Below are 20,602 nucleotides of genomic sequence, written 5' to 3' on the forward strand. Positions count from 1 at the left end.
TTTGTTAGATAATATTTAAAAGAATGTACCCAGTCTCAGAACATGACAATTACGCACCTTTTATCAGGCATAGTCACATATTCCACTTAATTTTTTTTTTTTTAAAAAAAAAGAGGCAGAGGAAGGGATTTTTTAAACAATTTTCTTCTGACCAAAACATAACAGAAAGTTTTAATCCATAAGAACCTAGAAAAGACGGTGCTACACTTGCTTGTCCTAATACTAAATCCTGTGAGTTTGAAGAGAGAAATGCAATGCTACAAGACATTTTTAACTTTCTGATAGAAATCTCTACATAGTGCTTGCACTTTATAAGTTGCTGGTTTTGACCTAGCTGAACAAATGAGTTTACATGACTATACACGTCATTTGCTATTAAATACCTTAAAGTTGTTATTGACATTTTTGTGATTGTTGTTGTCTGTAATCCATGTAAAAGCAGCGATATGAAGGAGTTTAGTCACCTGCCAGTACGCCAGGAAGAAACTATATCAGATAAAAAGATACAAAGAATAAACCACAAGAACTGTATGGACTGTAGACATCTCTGACAAATTTCTGAGGACTCTGTCATTTCCTTTCATTGTCAGTTATATTTTGGTAAGTTTTATTATATTGAAATGTAGTCAAATGTGGTTAATGAATTACAACATGTTTATGTATACTAAATAACAGAGTAGCCGAATTAATATGTATTTAACAGCTAATTAATTTCTTTGTCCATCTTAAATAAAAATTATATTAAAGCAGGATATGAAATGAATAACAATAGCTTTCAAACTTGGGATATCAGCATAGTAGAGTTTACTGAAATATTTGGTATCGTCTTTTAGTACATAGCTGAACCTCACTGATATTAACAGTGAATCATGTCCCAAAATTATACTCTTCACAGCAAGGCATGAACTTTGTTATTTAAAATGGTTACTAAATCTAACCTTTGGCACATTAGTTCTGACTTTGTGAACCACAGATAGCAAATGAAAACACTTAAAGCTCAAATCAAATCAGTTATGCAAAAGAAGACCCTGAAGGTCAAGAAGTGGCACAAATTACTACAGGGAATTCAAATTCTTTGTTCTGTCTTGTCAGGGCAAGATAATACACTGGGTAATTACTGTTGCCTTTCTGGAACCAGAATCTAATCCTAGAGCACAAAAAGCTTAAGCCAGATACAAATAATATTTACATAGTTAAGGAAGTAATATTTACACAGAAAGCATAACTAAGAACAAGTATATTTAAATGCAATGCATGTAAAAGCCATCAACAATTTTGAAAGTTTGTTGTTTTGTTTTGTTTTTTTTTTAATCAGAATGTTTTTTGGTTTAATAAAATACTACTGTCTGCTTGCATTCTACTACCATATCTGTCCAGAGGGGGGCGGTAAATAGCCACATTTATGTTACTATAAAGTAGAAGGAACTAGCTGAAAATGTTCGCTCTCCTTGTGTATGTAACTTCAACTCATGTCAGCTTTATTTGCTGCAAATTCTTTTATCTCCACTAGTCGTTTTTTCACCTTCAGATCCAAACCTTATAAATTATATTTGCATGATAAACCAATGATATTAGGAAGACAGCATAGCGTTTGACAGCATAAAGTAAATGCTGATTAGGAATAAAATGCCACAGTTGGTATGAGTGAAGACATCTCATTTGTGACTAAGAATCACATGTAAATATACATCATGACATCTTAACTTCATTAGAGCTGATGGGAGTTTGACTATTAATTTTGATGGGACCACAGGATGCAAACACAGAAGGATGAATCAGGGTTGAATCACAAATAAGTGAAGTATATAAGAACAAAAAATATTTAAGTAAAGTACCAATAACCCTGCTTGATTTTGCATTTGTTCAAACAGCATGGTCTATTTGCAACTTCTCTTTTAAGAAAAAAAAAAAGAGGAAGATTAAGAACAAACAAGGACTATACCATGTCATGTCAATAAATGTCCTCAGTTCTGTCCTCTGTTTTTGAGCAGGATTTTCTACTAAGGCTCTATCAGTACTATAGCTTTATCTAAATAATAGCTCAAGGAGAGTATTTTGCCATAGTAACTTATGAACAAACGACAAAATTTCCTCTAATGTTCCAGTTCCATTCTGTATCCAATAAAAACTTAAATGTGGGCCATCCAATAAGGAACATATATACTTTTAAGCACAAAGTAGTTCAGCTGATTTCAGTTTCGCAATGATGTGTTTTGCTAGATTGTGGTCTAAACTGACAGAAATTAGCTGTAAGGGTCATAGTCATAAGCTCTCCAAATGCAGCTAATTTATCATTTTGAAACTAAAACCAAACTAAACTGATTCAATCACAAGAACAAAAAAGTGCATTAAACAAACCTAAATCTTGGTCTAAGGTTACATGTATGGTAAGACTCAGGAGAAGTATATATACAAGTAACTTAGACCTTGGTTAAGAACATTTCTTCCCTCTTAGCTACCATCCAGTTGTGCGCTGGCTACAGCACTGTACAGTAGTCTTTCGTAGAACTAGAGACATTTGAAAGCTTTTCTACAGAGTAATAACTGTTAGTGGGTTTTAAGAGCCTCCTGGTTGAAGAGGATTAGTGAATTCTGACATTTTCTCCTGCCATACCTGCATTCAAATAAAAAGAGCATGTTAAAATGAACTCTGTTCTATTAAATGATTTCTTTTTTTTTCCCTGCTGGAGGATACCTCCAGAAACTGCTTGGGCTTGCTTCAGCACTGCTTTGAACAGTAAAAAACGTTCCTAATCTCAGCAGTTTATCTGGCTCACACCATCTACAAATTAACCGCATCACATGGTTATTTCCTGCAAGTATGAAATAAATATCAGCAACAGACTTGCATCTGTAAAAATACCTATTACAGGCAGTCCAGAACAACATGAAAATTTGCTTTTAACACTTACTGGAAGTTGTACTTGGTAATTCAGGGAGAAGATCCACAGGAATCAGGTCTGAGAGTATCAGCATATTAGTTGATTCTCCTGTGCATGTCTTCTGCCAGCCTAGTAAGTAAAATCAGCATAGAAATATGATAAGGGCCTGTGTTTGCTGCACTGCTTTCCAGACAGAGTTGAGGAGTAACTTTCTCAAAAAGTGCACCAGGGCTTCATGCAAGGTACTAGGAAACACATTTTTAGTTTCTGTCCAATTACTTAGTTAACAAACAGTCATTAAACATTTAGCTGCCTGAAAACATATATGCAACCTGAGATGTATCATTTATTACTTCACTAATCATTCCCATGGATGCTTCCTTGCTATGTTTTATATCTCAGATTTGACCAGTACGCTCTAGTCTGAAGAGGAAGGGAAAAAAAGCGTCTGTTCAATAAAGAGCTGCTGTATCAAAAATAAAATTGTGATGTTTCATGGAGCATAGCAATATAAAAGTCCAGTAATTCTTGTCCCTTTCCAAGTCTGAAAGGCTTTTTGAAAGTTCTTCCTTAGTTCAGCCCTGGATAGACCACTAGCAACCTAGGTCAACTGTGCAGAGACAGAATGGGGAGTAGAGAGGTGCTACTTGTATTCCCTCAGCTGCCAATGGTACCTTGCAAAATGAGATTACCTTGCAAAATTATCGGCACCTTGGTTGAATACTTGCTAAAGATGACAACAGCCACAATATTGTGTTTCTTCTTCTTCAAGTAATGGCAATGAAGCATGGTATTATTTCAAAATTTCCAGCTGAAATTCTTCTAGTCATAGGTTTGGTTGTGTGCAGCAATGAATTCAACTAGCGGAAGATCCCCCTCTAAACAAGTTTCCCAGGAAGCACTACAGCCTTACAGCTTCAAATTCTACAGTCAGGTTGCCCCATGCCAGAATATGGCATGATGTAAAATACACTATGCTGTGAAAATCAGTGACCAAAAATTTCACTGAGTTCTGTGCAAGTCTTTTTGCCAATGAGTTCAGCTCCAACAAGGGAAGTGTTTCATGCTTTCTGCCTCACTAATTTCAGAAAGTTATGTGAAAAAGGAAAGACATGGGGAAAAACAAAACAAAACAAAATGAAAACATAAACGTGCTCAAAACAGAAAGAACCCTTGATATCAGCAACATTGTTTTTCTTATTTCCACCCTTCAAAGTCCAAAATGCACTGTGTTATTACTCTGGGATGTGCAAGGAGGCAAAACATCAGTGATAAACTCCTTGAAGACTCTGGAAGCAGGGAGAGTGTAGTGATCCTGACCAGGAGACCACTGTTCATCCAGGAGCCAGTGATCCACAGATCAGTTCACATGAGCCGGCACAGGTCTGTGCTGGCTGCCCTCAGCCATGCGGTGATGTACACGAATCTCCTTGCTGCAGGCTGAACTCCACCAGCTCCATGTCACAGAGGAGCCTGAGGGCAGCTCCAGCTTGGTACAGATGATTACACCACCTGCGTGGCCTTGCCTTTATTGTCCTTGTCCTTTATTAATAACTGGTTTCTTGTAAGAAAATTTAAATAGCTCAAGTGATCAAGGAGGAACATCCCTCCACAGGTGAGATCTGTGCAGTGGGAGAAGTCCATCCAGGGTCAGACCAATGCTGCAGGGATGTGGGGTTCACAGTACCTGAAGGGACAAAAGATTTACTGTATTACTCTTCTCCATTCTGTCTTTTTAAAATGGGTATTTTCTTAAGCCATTTGTTGTCATGCCTTTCTTACCAAGATTCAGAAAAAAATACCCTGCACTGTCCCTCTCAATTCATTGCACCTGCTCCCTGGTGCAGAACAGGGAGGTACAGTATAACTAACTGGCTGAAGGGTAAAGCTCTGTGCTATAAACTGTGCTGTATTGGAATGAGTTATAGAGTACGGCGATGCTGACACTTTCATTTTATAACAAAAAATGTATCAGGAATAGTGTGGCCAGCAGGACTAGGGAAGTGATTGTGCCACTGTACTCAGCACTGGTGAGGCCCCACCTTGAATCCTGTGCTCAGTTTTGGGCCCCTCATCATAAGAAGGACATTGAAATACTAGAGAGAGTGCAGAGGAGGGTGACAAAGCTGGTGAGGAATCTGGAACACAAGTCTGATGAAGAGTGGCGAAGGGAGCTAGGGCTGTTTAGCCTGAAGAAAAGGAGGCTGAGGGGAGACCTTATCACTGTCTACAGCTACCTGAAAGGAGGTTGTAGCATGGAGGGGGTTGGTCTCTTCTCCCAAGTAACAAGTGATAGGACAAGAGGAAATGGCCTCGAGTTGCACCAGGGAAGGTTCAGGTTGGCTATTAGGAAAAATTTCTTCACGGAGGGGTTGTCAAGCACTGGAACAGGCTGCCCAGGGAAGTGGTGGAGTCACCATCCCTGGTGGTGTTTAAAAGACACATAGATGAGGTTCTTAGGGACACCGTTTAGTGGTAGAGTTAGGTTATGGTTGGATTCGATGATCCTGAGGGCCTCTTGCAACTCAAATGATTCTATGATTCTATGAAATTATAATAAATATGATGAAATAATATAAATATTTATACAGTACTTGTGTATGTAAATATAATACAAAAGAGGAAAAGGGACAGGTGCTTGGTTTTATTGTGAGGTTGCTGGGAGCAGTTATGGCATTGTGAAGGATGTCTCAAAGGCAGAAACAAGAAGAAGAAATAAAGGGAAAGAAGATTAGATTGACAGCAGTGGCTGAGAGCATAAGAAAAGATACTAACGTGGGCAGGAAACTGCTAGTGCTCTGAAAATAAGGAAGCAACTTGAAGACCTGGTCCTAAGGAACATCGATGTGATCCTTCACTGAAGCCTCTCAGATGTCATATACCTATTGCTGAAGCATCCCTGGAAGCAGGTCTCTTAACTTAGATACATTAATTTCTAGTAAATATAGCTAGGATATTATCTCTTCTGTTAAGGAGGTTCATTAGACAATACTTGTATCCCATTTTCATTTTTTTTTGTAAACTAATTTAAAGTAATAAAAAGCAGGGGAAGTCCAAATACAGTAAATTTGTGTTATTTCTACAGATATGAAACTGTTCCTTTTCTTCTTTTGGTATTTCACTCTAAAAACATCAAAAATATATGGAGCTATAGACAATACAGAAAAAAAAAATAATGAAGCATGCTTCATTATTTATGTCCCAAGAGTTTCACAAGAATTTTTCAGGTTTCAACTTGCTGACTTTTGGAGCAGAAGTTTCACCCTAATCTTTTGAGGTAGTTTCTCATGGCACCTGTGGCCCCTGCCCTACCTTTTCAGCATGTGACACAGACTCAGTCATGCCTCAACACCACAAAGCTTCTCTGCTGCCTTAGTAAGTTCCTGTAGGACTTCAAAGGCACTGCAGGAGTTTTAAAAATGCAAAACCCCTCTCAGGCACTAAAGGCAGAAAAACAAGGTGCCAGCTGTTGGGTTCAGGGGAAAGGTCTAGTAGAGGGTAAGGGCAGGATGAACTATGGGAAGGAGTGAGAGTCACGAGGATGGAGCCAGGCTCTTCTCGGTGACAACCAATGATAGGACAAGGGGCAATGGGTACAAACTGGAACACAGGAGGTTCCACTTAAACATGAGAAGAAACTTCTTCACAGTGTAGGTGACAGAGCAGTGGAACAGGCTGCCCAGGGAGGTTGTGGAGTCTCCTTCTCTGGAGACATTCAAAACCCGCTTGGACACCTTCCTGTGTAACCTCATCTGGGTGTTCCTGCTCCGGCAGGGGGATTGGACTGGATGATCTTTTGAGGTCCCTTCCAAACCTGACATTCTGTGATTCTGAGTGGTGGACCAGAGGGCCCTGAACGAAGGGAGTGCTTCACTTTTTGTCCCCAGTAGTAGCAAAACTCCCGCTCTCTCAGGTTGCTTTTGGGCACGCTGTTCTTAGGAGCAGTGCATGTTTTTACGATTTCCTCTTACTCGCACCACATTTGTATGGGAGTCTCATTTCCAAGGACACTGTTTCTCCCCACTGGTGATACATCATTCTTGTACCGTCATTGTGTCCCTTTAGGGCCGTTTTGTCCAACTCCTCTGCACCTCTGTGACCCCCAGTCACCGCCCCCGCGTTCCCGCCGCCTGTTCCACAGCCGCTCACAGCTCCCTCAGCCCGGAGGGCTCTCTGGGCAGGAGGCAGCCAAAGACCAGCTCGGGTCGTGGCGGGAGGCAAACCGAAGTCAAAACAGGGCGCTATCCGCCGGGCAGCCCCGGGGTCACGGTGCCGTCGCTGTCCCTCCTCAGGAAGCGCGGTCGCCGACGGCTATGGGCGCTGAGTCCTCCAAGGCTCTTCGGGCAGGTGAGCCCTGCGCCCCCGAGACCGGCCCCACGCGTACAGAACGGCCCTCCCGCCTCCTCCCACTCGGCCCTGCGGGCTACAGGGAGGCGCCGGCCGGGAGCCCCGCGGGGCGGGGCCGTGAGGGGAGGGCGGGGCCGTGGCGAGAGGGGCGGAGCCCTGCTCTGCCCCGCCCCTCCGGGAGCCCGCACGGCCCGCCCTGCGCGGCGGCGGGGGGTGTTGTGGGGGAGCGGCCCGCGCTGCCGCCGGTCACGTGCGGGGCCGGTGCGTATAGCCCAGCGGCGACGGCGGGGGGTTCGCGCGGGGCGGGAAGTGGCGACAGGAGCGGCGAGGGACGGAGCGGCTGGCGGCGTGTGAGCCCACCCGCCCCGGGTGTGTTTCCTTCCGCGGTGGGGGGTGGGGGGTGGGGGGTGGGGGACGGGCACGGCAGGAGACGCGCCCTCCCGCTGCGGCGTTTGTGTTGTCGCTGCCGTTATTATGTCTCTGGGTCTCCCTTCTCTCCGGCCTGCTCCCGGCCGCGGGGCGGAGGCGCCAAGTTCAGCCGGAGCCGACTGCGAGGGGTACGGCGGGACTAACGGGGCGGGTCGAGCAGGGGAGGCCTGCGGGGCCAGCGCTGCGTGAGGCAGTACTAGCCCCGGCCGGGCCACTCGCCACCAGAGCGCCCCGGCTCGCTGGCCACCTCTCAGCGGCCGCCGGCAAGGTGTCTGGGTGTGGGGTTGGGGTGTCGCTGCTTCCCCCCTCAGAGCCTCTCACAGCGCGGCCCGGCCGGCTGCCCGGTATGAGGCTGGGCAGTCGGAGCAGGGGCAGCCAGAGTGCCGAAGGGGGATTCTGGCCTTGGGGAAGCGCTGTGAGCCCCTCCTCCTGTCTCTTCCTCTTCCCCCCGACAGCTGGTGGCCGATGCCTCCAGGTGTGTTTGTCCGCGGCTGGGACCTGAGCGCACCTTTCCTGTAGACAAGGAGCACATTTGCTGTGATGCGTGAGCCTCTCGCCTTAAAAAGTGTTTAGTTACCGGTACTGAAACAAACTGCTCGATTCCAGATGCATGTAGAAAACTCCAGCAGTTCTTCTGAAGTCCTTTTTTATTTTTTTTCTTTTTCTTGGAACTGTGCTTGCCTGCTGATCCAGTGAGATCTTGTGCTTTTTCAGAGCTTATTCAGACTCCTGGGCTGAAAGAAAGTCTTTGATGCAACAGGACTAAGCTATGTGCAGTAAACAACCAGGAGATGCCCAAGAATGAGGATTAGTTTAAATAGCTATTGCTTTGGCAGCGATATTGAACAGGTATTATGTTATTGCATCCGTGTTGCTACTGAGCAGACAGTAACTTGATTTTTATATAGGTGGTGCTTTCACATGAAGCACCATGAGACTGTCGTAGAAGCATGTTCTACTTCTAACTTCTAGAACCCTTTAACTGAAGATTAAATTAATTACTTCTAGATAATATCACTCATGCTTCTAGTACTGCAGCTTTCTTCTTGAAGCAACTCCTGTCACTGCTGTGTGTTGTGTGGGTTTGTAGACAGGTTCTGTCTGTTTGTGCGGTTTGCTGCATTTTGTCCTCTACTCCTTTACGATCTTCACATCAGAATGTGTGCGTGCTGGGACACATCAGAACTCTTCCTAAGTAAGTATCATCCTTTCCTACAGGAATCCAGTTTTCACTGCTGGAGGGAGATCTCTTGAAATACTAGTGCTGTGCTTTTTGCCAAGCTTGCTATTTGTCATGAATAGAAAGCTTCCTGTGCAACCAGTATCTGCTGACTCAGAGTCTTAAATTGGGCTATGCCAATACTGCTTCTGCTGATGTCAAGCTCCAGCAGATGGAAAACCAGCCGTGTTTTGGTTAGTGCATATTGTTGCTGTTCTGAGTTGTGTACATGGCAGGAGGCCTCAGCAGGAGAAGAAATCAAAGCAAAAACAAGTGGGTCTTATCAACAGTGCTGCCTTGTGATCAGGGATGTTGCTTTAAGTCTTCATAGACTGCTTTGTGAGAAAAGCATATTTTTTTATGTGCTTCTAGAAGCGGGTAAAGTTGGTAGTTTGTATGCTGGTGGCCTTTCATGGCTAAGTATTCTGCAAACTCCCTTAGGCAGGCATGCAGGCAGAGTGGTAACTTAGGCTCTCTGTGTTGGAAACAACTCCTGTGTGAAGACACATTCTGCAATAGTGCGAGAAGATCACTCTGACGTAGGTCTAGGAAGAAGATAAAGTGGAGCATCTCAGTGCTATTCTTTATACCTTCTTAAAGGTTATGATCCAATTAGCAATCAAGTACTGCTCCAGTAGTGCTAATGAGTTCAACAGAAGTGCCTTGGAGTCATGTCTTGGCTGTATAGGAGACACTAAATATTTTTCTTGTGTTGTTTCCTCATGGTATACTGGTGACTGTGGAGCCTAGAGTACAAGCCTTTCAACAGCACGAGGCACAAAGATGAGCTGTGAAAGGCAGTTTATCCTATATCAGCTCATTAATGGAGTAAGGTAATGATGGCAGCACCGCTGACTGAACAGATGTTTGCTCCCATAAGTGCCTAGTAACTTTGCGTACAGGCAGCACAATTCGTATAGATTAACCTGCTAGTAGTATCTCATGACTAATAAATCCAAACTAAACTATTAAGTTTCTCCCTCGGTGTTGATGGTCTGGCTTATAACTTCAAAGCTGGGAGGCAGGGATTTTGGAGCTCTTTTGGTGGTGGGTCATGTAATCAAACTCTCATCTACAAGAGAATGCAGGTGTATGAAGTACACTTGTAAGTGTATAGCATTTGAGTGCCTCTGTATTGATTTCTTTCAGTACTCTAAATTTGCCCCTCAAACTTCTGTTGGTGGCTCCTCATCTCCGTTTTAGAGAAAATCCTATTGCTTAAAACTGTTTTAAATATTATACTAAGTTCTGTTAAGAGCCCCTTTGCTGCCAGCTTCATTTAGGCACTTCATTTAGCTTGTTAGCTAAAACTTCAGGTTCTGTATCACTTGTCTGATGAGTAACTGCACACAGATTCACTTTCCAGCCCCAATTGTAGGAACATTTTCCTGTGAATGATCCCTCTAAATATGACTAATGTCCAGACAGTTATTCTTCTGCATCACTGCATGCTTCAAGCTTACAGAGTGTATTTGAAATTGGAGGCTTGGCCTAAACAGCAAATTCTTTGGGGACTGAACCAGTGAAGCAGACAGACCTTTCTTAGCCATGTTACTGTGCGTGTCACTACTACTAATGTTTGATTTAAGAGTACAAATTTGTGATTTTAACCTCATGACTGTTAGGGGAGAGAAAAATCCCGCAAGTAACTTACACAGTGATTCAGCTTTCCATGTATCTTGAGCTGTTTAAGATTCTGCACGTGAGTGTAACTTGCCTTGCTGCATAGAAGAGTTGTGCATTTGGATGAACTTCTTGTTCCCTTCCCAAGCTGTCTTTTCTTCCTTCTCATCAATATCAAATGGAAAGTACAGGTTCTTAGTGTGTTGAAAACGCATTTTTATTCAAACCTGCTGTGTATGTGGGATGTTGACAGAAGATATGGAGTAATGATAGGACTATGTTTCTCTCATCTGAGACATTTCAGAGATTGCTAAAGAAATGTTGTGTGGGAAGGGTGAAAATGAAGGATGAGCTCTACTGTTTTTCTTCCCATCTCTGATGGGTAACCCAGCAAAATGAGCTCTGGCTATCCTCTTAGCTTTTGTGTGTATGAATCTCAGTACTGCATTCCGTGTGTGCCTGAAACAGTATCATTTGGCTTCAGAAAAAGTATTACAGACTGGTAATACATTAACATATTTGATTTTGATCTTGTTCTAGACACTGGTAGAACAGATTCACTGAGGAAAATTATACCCGCCTGAGTAACAACAAACTGTTCTGTGTTGCTTCAGACAAGTGGATAGACTCCTGTTTGAAGGAGAAGGTAGCTGCAGGGCTTGAAGGATTACTAGAAGAACTAGGATTGGTGTTCTGTTTTCTGTTTGGTGGGATTGGGGGAGGGAGGGGGCGTGTTTCTTGGGGGGATTTTGGTGGTTGGTTTGCTTGTTTTTCCCCAGCATATATCAAAAGCAGGCACAAATAAGAGTATTGTCTAACCACTACTGGAGAAGGAATTTGTACCCCATGTTTGTGGTAGGTTGCAGGTGACTGATGCAGCCCATTCTTCTGAAATGTACTAGAAAGGGCTTGCTTAGTCTTTCTGGCTAATTCTTTGAAAATGGATTCCCTCTCTTTGCTGATTGAGCAAAAGTTATGGGAAAACTCTTCTTCATATTGCTAGAGCTTTGGCAATCTGCCCTGTTCTAGGCTTCTGTCTTCTGTTACAAGACCTTGCACTGTCACTGGCTTTTAATTGCTTTCTCAGTGTTCTCACTGTATCTTTTCTTGCTGAGTGGCTTCTCATCCAACAGTAGTTGAAGAGCTCCCGGCATCTATTTTAGCTATGACCGTGCATGGTGCAGTAAAGCTGCCTGTCCAATGCAGTGGAGTGTAAACAGTTTGAGAGACTGATCAAAGCCTCTGCTAGTATTGGAAAACTAACTATGTTAGGCCAGTAATGTGCTCTGCAATCATTAACTGACTTCAGAAATCTAGATTCTGCAGGATCTGGTAAACCTAGTGTATCAGGTGAAGATGCTGAACTGGAGGCACTAAATTTGGGCAACCTCTTACTGTTGTTTTCAGCAGCAATAAATTGTGTATTGCAGCACAGTATTTTGAGGCTGCTTTTATAATTGCTTCTTGACAGCTCTTAAAAGCAGTGTATTTAAATAGGACATAAAAATTGTCTTTTGTCTGTGCTGAGCTGTGCTGCATCTGGGTCTAGTTGTTTTAAGAACCTTAAAAAAAAAAAGGGAGGGGAAAGAACTTCAGATTGTGGTTCTGTGGAAAAGGATGTGTTAAGGCTTCACTTAGTAACTGTTCTGCAAGAGACCTAGTTAGTAGCAGTGTCACTTACCCAAAGATCTGTCAAATAGAGAGCTGTAAAAATAGCCATGGCCACAGGCTTGGTTTTTTCTCTTCTTTGAAAGATGTAAATACTTTTTTTTTTTTTTTGTAGTTCAAGAGCAGTGGTAAAATGAGAATTAGCTAGTGATGTTTTTTAGTCATGTGTTAACTTCTTTATATTGTACTATTGTGTTTCTTAAAGATAAGGTAAAATCTACAAAGTTGTTTATCTTACTTGAAGTCAAGATTGGAGAGGATAAGGTATCCTGAGTTCAGGAGCTGATAGTACCAGTAACTGATGGGTAACTGAACCTCCATGTGAACATATTCTTTTCCCTGGGGTTGGCAGCCAAAATAAGTCTCAGTTAATTCTGAAGAAATACTTGGGCTAATAGGTGTACGTAACTTCCCTTCCCTTGTTACCTCTGGAAACCCTAAGGAGTAAAGATAAAAACTGTACAAGGAAAAAATAAATGCTTACTGGTTATGCTTGTAGCAAAGCTTCCCTCATTTGTGGCATGGAGTTCCAGCTCATGAGCCACATTTAGAACCCGGAAAACCAAGAAGCAAGAAAATGTGGGTATTTTAACTGCTTTGTATGAGGAATTTTAATGCTTCTTAGTGGCATAACTGAGTGCTGGACTGGTGAAAGCAGTTTGCATTAAATGTGTTCCACAAAGGAAATAATTCTTTCTCATACTAGTGTTCGTATTAAATAAGGGAGAAAAGTGACATAATATTAAACCATAATGTATAGCAGCATAAGAGATTGCAAAATCAGTTCTTTCATATCTTTATTAGAGATGAGTACTGAAGCGGAACAGCAGCTTCTCCATGATGCTAGAAATGGAAATGCTGAAGAAGTTAAACAGCTGTTGAATACTATGGACAAAGGAGAAATAAGCTTTGATATCAACTGTAAAGGTTAGTAGCCTTCCTCAAATGTTTGTAATCTTACTGTTGAAGTCACATGTAGTGAAACTGTTACTGATAGTATAATCTTGCTTTCTTTGGAGTGCTCAACAGAATAATTAAAAAACCACTTAAACAGCTGCTTTTACCCTGTGACTTAAGGCTGTACTAGCATAGGGGAGAGGTCATAAAAGCAGAGTACAGATAGTTGTACAGAAAAACTCGGAGTAATTTGCAGAAGCTAGAAGTGCCAACAAGGCAAAGAGTTAGTACCTCTTTTTGCCTGTGTTTATGCTTATGCCAACTTTGGAGCTTTATAATACTAAAAAAAAAAAAAAAATCAGAATGTGGTGCCTGGGGATGGTTCAGGGTGGTGAAGAGCCTCTGTCAGGGCTGCAGAGATCAGGTCATTTATTTGTGCTCTGATAGGTGTGAGTTTTATTTCTATTTTTTTTTTAGGACCATATTTCATTACCATGTAGTAGGAACAGCTACATCTCTTGCCACTTGCAAAAAATGGTTGGGAAAAATGTGTGCTTTTTACCATTAGCAGTATATTAGGTTACTTGGGCAAATAAAGTCGAACTGCCAGTTGTTTGGGTCTTTGACCAACATTAAAGTTTTGCACAGGCATAGCTAACATAGTTATGGATAAGCAACTTGCTTGCTGAGCATTAAGCTTCAATCTGGGGCTGGATTTGCAAGCTTGCTAGCAATTGCAGACTGTCCTATTTCTTTGTTCATTTAGTAGCTTTATATTTCTCTTTATTTACATGAGTGTGTTTCTGGTTTCTTCAAAAGCGTAGAGGTGTTTCCTACTCTTTCTACACAGGCTGGCATTTCTTCATTCAGCATTTAACTGTTAAGCAGGGAGAGGGAGAGCAACTATGCTTCTTCTCAGCCATGACAGAGGGAACACCTTGCCCTAAAGAGCAGCAAAGCCTATTATCTGAACAAGCCCTATCCCTTTCCCAACTCTAGTTCTTAATCATCAGTTTACTCATCCTTTTGTTTGACTACTCAGCCATGTCTGTGTTTTCCCAATAGTTAATGTGCTGACCTCAGAAAAACAAAGCTGTAAAACCCAAACCCTTGCTGCTGTATCTTCAGGGAGCTAGTTCATAATTTCAAGGGGAACTAGACAGCTTGATGGAACTGAAGACTTCCACCTTCACAAGTATGTCCATTGCAAATGTTCAAGATGCTGTGTGTAGTGCCTAAACAGGTGGAATAAAAGTACTTTCAGATTCATGCAACAGTACCCATAAATAACTTGCTGAAGTCTCTTGTGCATAGAAGAGATTTCAGAGCTTCTCAGATGTGTTCTTAAAGGTAATCTGAACATCAAAAAAGCATAATAAAATGACATAATCTGCAGTCCTATATTATAGAAAGCAAACTGGCTTATAGTCAGCCTTCCTGCTCAAAGTCAAGTGTTAGTATTGTGAAAGTCTGCAACACAGAAGAGACTCAGTTAATAAAGGAAAAGATAGGTGCTGCTTAGCTGGTAATCTTCCAGTTTAGCAATACATGGCCAGCCAGCTAATACATACTTGCTAATAGGAGGTCTAGGAAGCCAGAGGGACTGGGCTTCTGGTAGTTTAGGTTAAACAGAATAATTCTGTGTATGAAATCTGTACACAGTGAAATTTTTGCTTTCTAAGTTCTGATTCTTCTAAATGTTAGAGGACACAAGTGTAAGTAAAGTGTTCTCTGGGGGAACTGTTCTGATTGTGTGAAACTTCAGAGTTAAATCTCTGTTCTTCCACAGTCACTCTTCAGAGACTGACTGTCTTAATCACTCTGTTCCCATAGAGTACTCCATTGGAAACGCAAATTCCAGCCAAGCAGCCTCTGCAGTCTAACTACAGCTGCTGTTCTGCCTCTTCACTAGCAAAACCACTATGTCTTGCTGCAAATCCTGATCTGTTAGGTACTACCAGGTAGTAATGGCATAACTACATGATGATTAACTAAAATGCAGGCTATAGACTGTAACTGACTTTTTGTAACACTCAATCTTCCTTCTCTTCCTTACAGCCTCTTGTCCTTCTGCCATTACCTTCTGGATAATTGGGTATACCTAGAAAGTCAGGGTATGGGGAATCCCTTCAATGCTGCAGCAGTTCCTTCAGGACTTGCATCTAATATGGCAATGACACTTTGCTTGGAATAAAGTACTTCTGGAGCAGATGGGAGGTTGTACTGGAACTAGTGTAAACTTCCCCCAGAGTGTGCCTTGGGAGACATAAGTCCAACATACTTAAGTGCCTGGGTGTCAAAGCTTGTAAAACCTGTCTTTTCTAAGAGTGAGCTTATACTTGAGGCTGTCCTCTAGGTTCAGAAGTGTAGAGTGTGACAAGAGTGATTGCAAACATCCTGACTTCAGCCACAGTGAAGGAAGTGGAAATAAATCCAGGCTTCTCCTACTTGTTCTATTGTGACTGGATTCTAGCCTGTCAATGCTTGCAGATAAGCAAGACTTGCTTGATTTGCATCTGGCCAAATGTAGTAACTTCCATTTCCAGTTTTCTTAGTTCACTGGTTTCAAAAGAAGGGATCCATATTAAAACAGCACTAAACCTGTGTTTCATGCCAAATGATTATATTTTCTAAGGCTGCATTGGCTTATTTCCTTAAATACAAGAAAACAGAATATCTAGGACTTTACAGAGTATGAAAACTGTAAAGTAAGGTCAATGGTCAGCAGTCTGTTATGCCAAAAGACACATTTGAATGACTGCACGCTAGCCTGGCAGACCACAACTGGGAGACGACTGCCTAGTTTGTCTCCATTCTCTAAACAAATGGTAGCATGTTAAACGTATAGCTGACTGGCATAAAGCAAAAGAGCTGGGTGCAAGGGGTAGGAAACTTATTTTTTTGTTGCATTTATTCTACTTTCCTATCCTTGCCTTCTCCTCAGTGTAATGATGTCCTGGTTTAAAATAATAATTTTTAAAAAGTGCAAACACCTGTTGTCACTTAAAGTAACAAACACCTCAAGAGCTTGACAAGTAGCTTGGTCAGCTATCATCAGAAATACAAACATTCAGAGTGGATGTGGAACAAGGGTTTCTGTCACTTCAGTAAGAACTACAAATCTGGCCAGGTTCCTGATTTTCTTTTTTTCTTGACCAAATTCCTTGGCTGCAGCACTGTTTTGTCAATGCTGTAACTAGTGACCGTCTTGGGCTAATTGAACTGAATTTGGTGCAACTCAGACCTGTTTTGTGTTCTTTGAAAGAAACTTCTTCCCTATTAGACTCAGGGTTGATGTCAGTGTAGCACGTTATCCAGCATACGTAGCCCCGGAATTAGTGATCCATGCAGCATTTATCTTCTGTGGTGCTTGAGCCCATCAGTCGCATGGAGCAGGAGATCTGTTTTAGGCCAGACTGGGATAAGGGGGAGACACTAAATCCGGGGTTGGAATAACAGCAGGACTTGAGAAGAAAGAGCCGAATAACAAAAGAAATAACCAATGGAAGGCAGAAATGCTAGCTATAAACAGTTGTAAGAAATGGGAAAATAATTGAGCTGTGAAGCACATTGTAATGTTAATTTGTAATATGAGAGCAGAAAGAATGATGGACATGCAAGATCAGTAGTTCTTTTTACTTTTGCTAGTGGCTGGCCCCCTCAGGGCAAACTAATGTTATGCATGTTCCAGACTTCAATGTTTGAGGGTACATGAAAAGGGAAAACTTAATTGTGGCAGTAACCTCAAAACCATTTCTAATGCCTTATTTTTGTTTTCCTTACAAATACAAAATGATTGCTTTTCAGTGGCTCTTGGAATGCTGTGGGTCTGTTGCTCAGTAAAAACAAAGCACAAATCTGCTTTGCTTAGTACAATTGTTAGAATTGGAAACTAACATGAGTTGTTAGATTAGTAGTCTCTTCTCATATCTTGTTTTTAAAGAAGTGATTGTAGGACAGTTCGTGAATTTCATTCATACAGCTAGTCCTCCAGGATGTGCTTTAAATGCATTTTCAAGCATAAATGATAGTTTCGTTTGCATGGTCACTTCTGTGCCTGCTTTATGCTTATAATTCCTGCAGAGGTTTGGAAATGTAGATGGTACAAGAGTTCTACTGTGCACACATTTCAAATTGTGATACATAAGGCTATCTATTAAAATCCTGTGCAAGCACAAGACAACAAAACCCCCTAACATTAGGCCATTCTGTCTGTTTTGGTTTGAAAATGTTTGGAAGATGGGTTGTCCTACCTCCCATTTGTGTGCAGGGTATCAAATCAGATAAACCAGGCTGTTTTTTTGATAAGCAAAAGAAATGTGTACTTGCATGTGCTATGTTCATAGTGAATGAAAGTGAAGCTTCTTGCTACTGTTGGAAGATCAAGGTATTGCATGTAAACAAAAGTTTCATTCTCTGTCAGACTACATGACTTTCTCTTTTCAGAAAGATTGTGTAGGTTTGAATCTAAGGTTCTCAAACTGCATCCTGATTTAGTAATTCAGATGATGTGAATCGTACCAATGCTTCCAGTCTCCTTGCTCCGCTGTTACTGTGAAGAATGATCATCCATGCCAACCTCCAAGCACATGACAAGATCTTTTTTGTATTGTGTGACCAAAACTTAATTTACCTGTTTTGTCTTTTAGGCAGAAGTAAATCTAATATGGGTTGGACGCCTCTTCACCTTGCATGCTACTTTGGACATGCTGTTGTGGTGGAGGATTTGCTGAAGGTATATTTCTGTTTGCCTCTGTGTTTAAGACAGAAGATTCTTTGTTATGCTAGAAGCAGGTAGTAGTTATTTGGGGTTTTTGTGAAAGAAGGTGGCTTTGTAGAGAGGTGGAGCCTTTCCTACAGTTTATCTGCACATAACATAGAGATAACTAAGCTGATTGTTAAAACTGAGGAATGAAATAGTTGTAATATTAAGATCAACCCCATTTACAAGGACATAAAATAGTGACACTGGAAGTCTCTACAGTAGTATACAGCTGCTATCTGAAGAGTATGTGCAGTTATCAGTACTTAGCTAACTTTCTCATGGGGCATGGGTGTTTGTCTATGTAACCATCTGAATATAGGAAATAAAGATGTATAGGATATAGGTATACACTTGCAAAAGCTTCAGCCCTTTTCAAGCTCAGTGGATATGTGCGTATGGTAAGCCATCATCTGATAGTAGTAATGCAAATGCTTTGAAGGCCTGATCTAGCTTACTGTAGTATATAAAGTGTATAATTTAGGTAGTTTCACTTACTGAGTTGCAGGAAAGGTGAAAGTGTTTCAAGTACAAAAGAATCAGTTATATGATTGTATGTTGTGCATAGAAGCATGTCCAGAATTCTGTGTGAAGTAATTTGTATGTGTTTCTTTCCAGGCACAGGCTAACATAGTTTGACTCATTTCTCTTTAACATCTTTGAAAAAATGAACTGTGTGATGAACTTTGAAGTGATTAAGCTCTGTGGTCAAAGCTGAACAACTCCTATCTTTTTAGCCATGTCTGTAATGCATTTGCATTTGTTTCTGTCTGAGTCTATTTTTTTTTACTCTCGGCTCTAAGGGTAGCTTCAACCAACCTTTTTCCTGTTTGAAGGGATTTGCTGTAGATGGCAGGAACAAGCTCAACAGCCTCAAATACAAAGTTAGCTAATCTAAACTTGAAATTGCATTCAGAATGAAGGCCACCAGCCATAATCATGACTCTAAAGCAGTAAGCAAAGTTGAAATTTTTTTTGGAGAAGTTCTTCTCTAGCCTACACACCTACTCAGTAAATGGTTTCTCAATCCATGAGGGCTACTCAAAGTAAAAGTTTGGTCACTTAATGCATGTATCAACACTTCCAGAGTTGGATGAATGTATGTAACTTTGTGCTTTTTTCTTTGTTGATATGGCTCTTGAAAGGGTATAATTTAAAGAGAAAGTTGGATAATAAAAGCAGCTGTGCAGCTCTGAAAGCTGGGTGTATATAGATGGCTCTGTGTACTCGTGCCAAGATGTTGTGCTCAGAGAACAAGTGAATGAGGTATCAAAAACAGAGCTCTGGAACTAGAGTCTGGGTCCTTAGTTAACTTAAGGCAGGCAGCAGTGATATATATATATACACATATATATATGAGATAAAGTTAAATATGTCCTGCCCTCTTTCTGACCCTTTGAGAGGTTAGGTAAAGCAATGTAGAAGAAATGCTTAAAAAAAGGAGAATAGGATTTATTGGCTTCCTGGAACAGTGCCTGTGCTGTGTGGCAAGCAGTCTTCCTTCCAGAGAAAAGGTATGGGATGGAGAAAGTGTGTGACAAGAGGAAGGGGGACTTAAGACAAAGATTGTGGAAGAGAAACGGAAGAAGAAAGGTTAAGTTTCAGATGGTACCATCTTAATGTTGACATGGATGTTTTCACTTCAATTGCAAGAGCAGCAGCAGGTGCCTAGAGATAATACGACTTGTTAAATCAGAAGCACCAGGAGGCTGGTGCTACTGTGTATACATGTGCAATAATATATGTATGTATGTTATCCAGTCCACTCACTTATTTCAGTAGACTGGTTGTGGTTCTTTCTTTTTTTCCCAACACCATTAAAAACAAACTAAACCAAACCTCAAAAAGCACCCAAAACAAAACCCAAACCAACACCACCCCTTGTGTTAAGGTTGTTTTCTATATACCTTCTTCTCAAAAGTGAGAAAGATGCCTGGAAAAAAGCAGGAAGCTTTTCATTTTTGAAGCAGTTTCTAGAATGCTGGCTATGTGTCTTACATATGTGCTTTATCTTCATTTCCAGGATGACTGTATTACAGTTCTGATCTGATTTACCATGAGGCCTACGTTAGTGTCCTGTTCTCCCTTTCCCCCCAGTCAGGGGAACAGCTGTGTAGTTCTTGTTGGAAGGGCATTCAGATGGCTTTTGGTCTTCTTGTTTAGGCTGGTGCAGATGTGAATGTGCTGAATGACATGGGGGACACTCCACTCCATCGTGCAGCTTTCACAGGACGTAAGGTAAAGTATGTTGGCTTTTTTAAGCCTCAATCATAGAATTATTAAGGAAATACCAGCAGTAAAAATCACTTAAAGATGTTTTTATGCTGTCTCAAAGTGACTTATTGTCTGGTTTGGTACAGTGTGTTCAAAAGAACTAGGCACATTGCCTAGCTTGTATAGCTCTGTCCAAAACAAAAACATGGTACAAATGTCTTTTATTGAAGATGGGAAAAGATTGCTCAGTGGTTTTTCTGGGTGTATATTGTCAATTAATTAGTAATTATCTTCCACTGTAACATTGTGCATCAGTTGTGTAACTAACTGATGTTGCTTTTCTTCTGCTTTTGCTATGTGTCAGAGGAAATGCAGAAGCGTAGCACTGCCTCTAGGTGCAGGTGCTAATTAGCATGAGGAAACCAGTGTAAAGATCTTTCAGCCATTGCTGAAGTACAGTAGATTAATTTGTGCTTGCAACTGGTCATTTGACACAGTAAAAGGACTAGGGATTATTCCTCCTAATTAACTGCATATTTACACAAAGATAAACCACATTGT

The 20,602-nt window shown here is 41.4% G+C and overlaps 1 protein-coding gene across 6 annotated transcripts in view; it reads left to right on the top strand.

Annotated features, from left to right (window-relative positions):
- Positions 1-7,459: 7,459 nt before the first annotated feature.
- The window catches only part of OSBPL1A (oxysterol binding protein like 1A), a 76,554-nt gene continuing 63,411 nt past the window's right edge, over positions 7,460-20,602 (top strand). For 2 of the 6 annotated variants that reach the window (XM_080364324.1, XM_080364329.1), the window contains exons 1-4: positions 7,460-7,598; positions 12,973-13,095; positions 17,715-17,800; positions 19,991-20,065. In XM_080364324.1, coding sequence (XP_080220450.1) covers positions 12,975-13,095; positions 17,715-17,800; positions 19,991-20,065 — 282 coding nt within the window. In that variant the 5' untranslated portion in view covers positions 7,460-7,598; positions 12,973-12,974. Of the gene's footprint in view, positions 7,599-8,177; positions 8,508-8,845; positions 8,854-12,972; positions 13,096-17,714; positions 17,801-19,990; positions 20,066-20,602 lie in introns of those variants that run through there. The other 4 variants (XM_080364326.1, XM_080364327.1, XM_080364328.1 and 1 more) reach the window with 4 other exon arrangements.

Source organism: Nesoenas mayeri (genome assembly GCF_963082525.1).
Source record: "Nesoenas mayeri genome assembly, chromosome: 2".
Taxonomy (NCBI): domain Eukaryota; kingdom Metazoa; phylum Chordata; class Aves; order Columbiformes; family Columbidae; genus Nesoenas; species Nesoenas mayeri.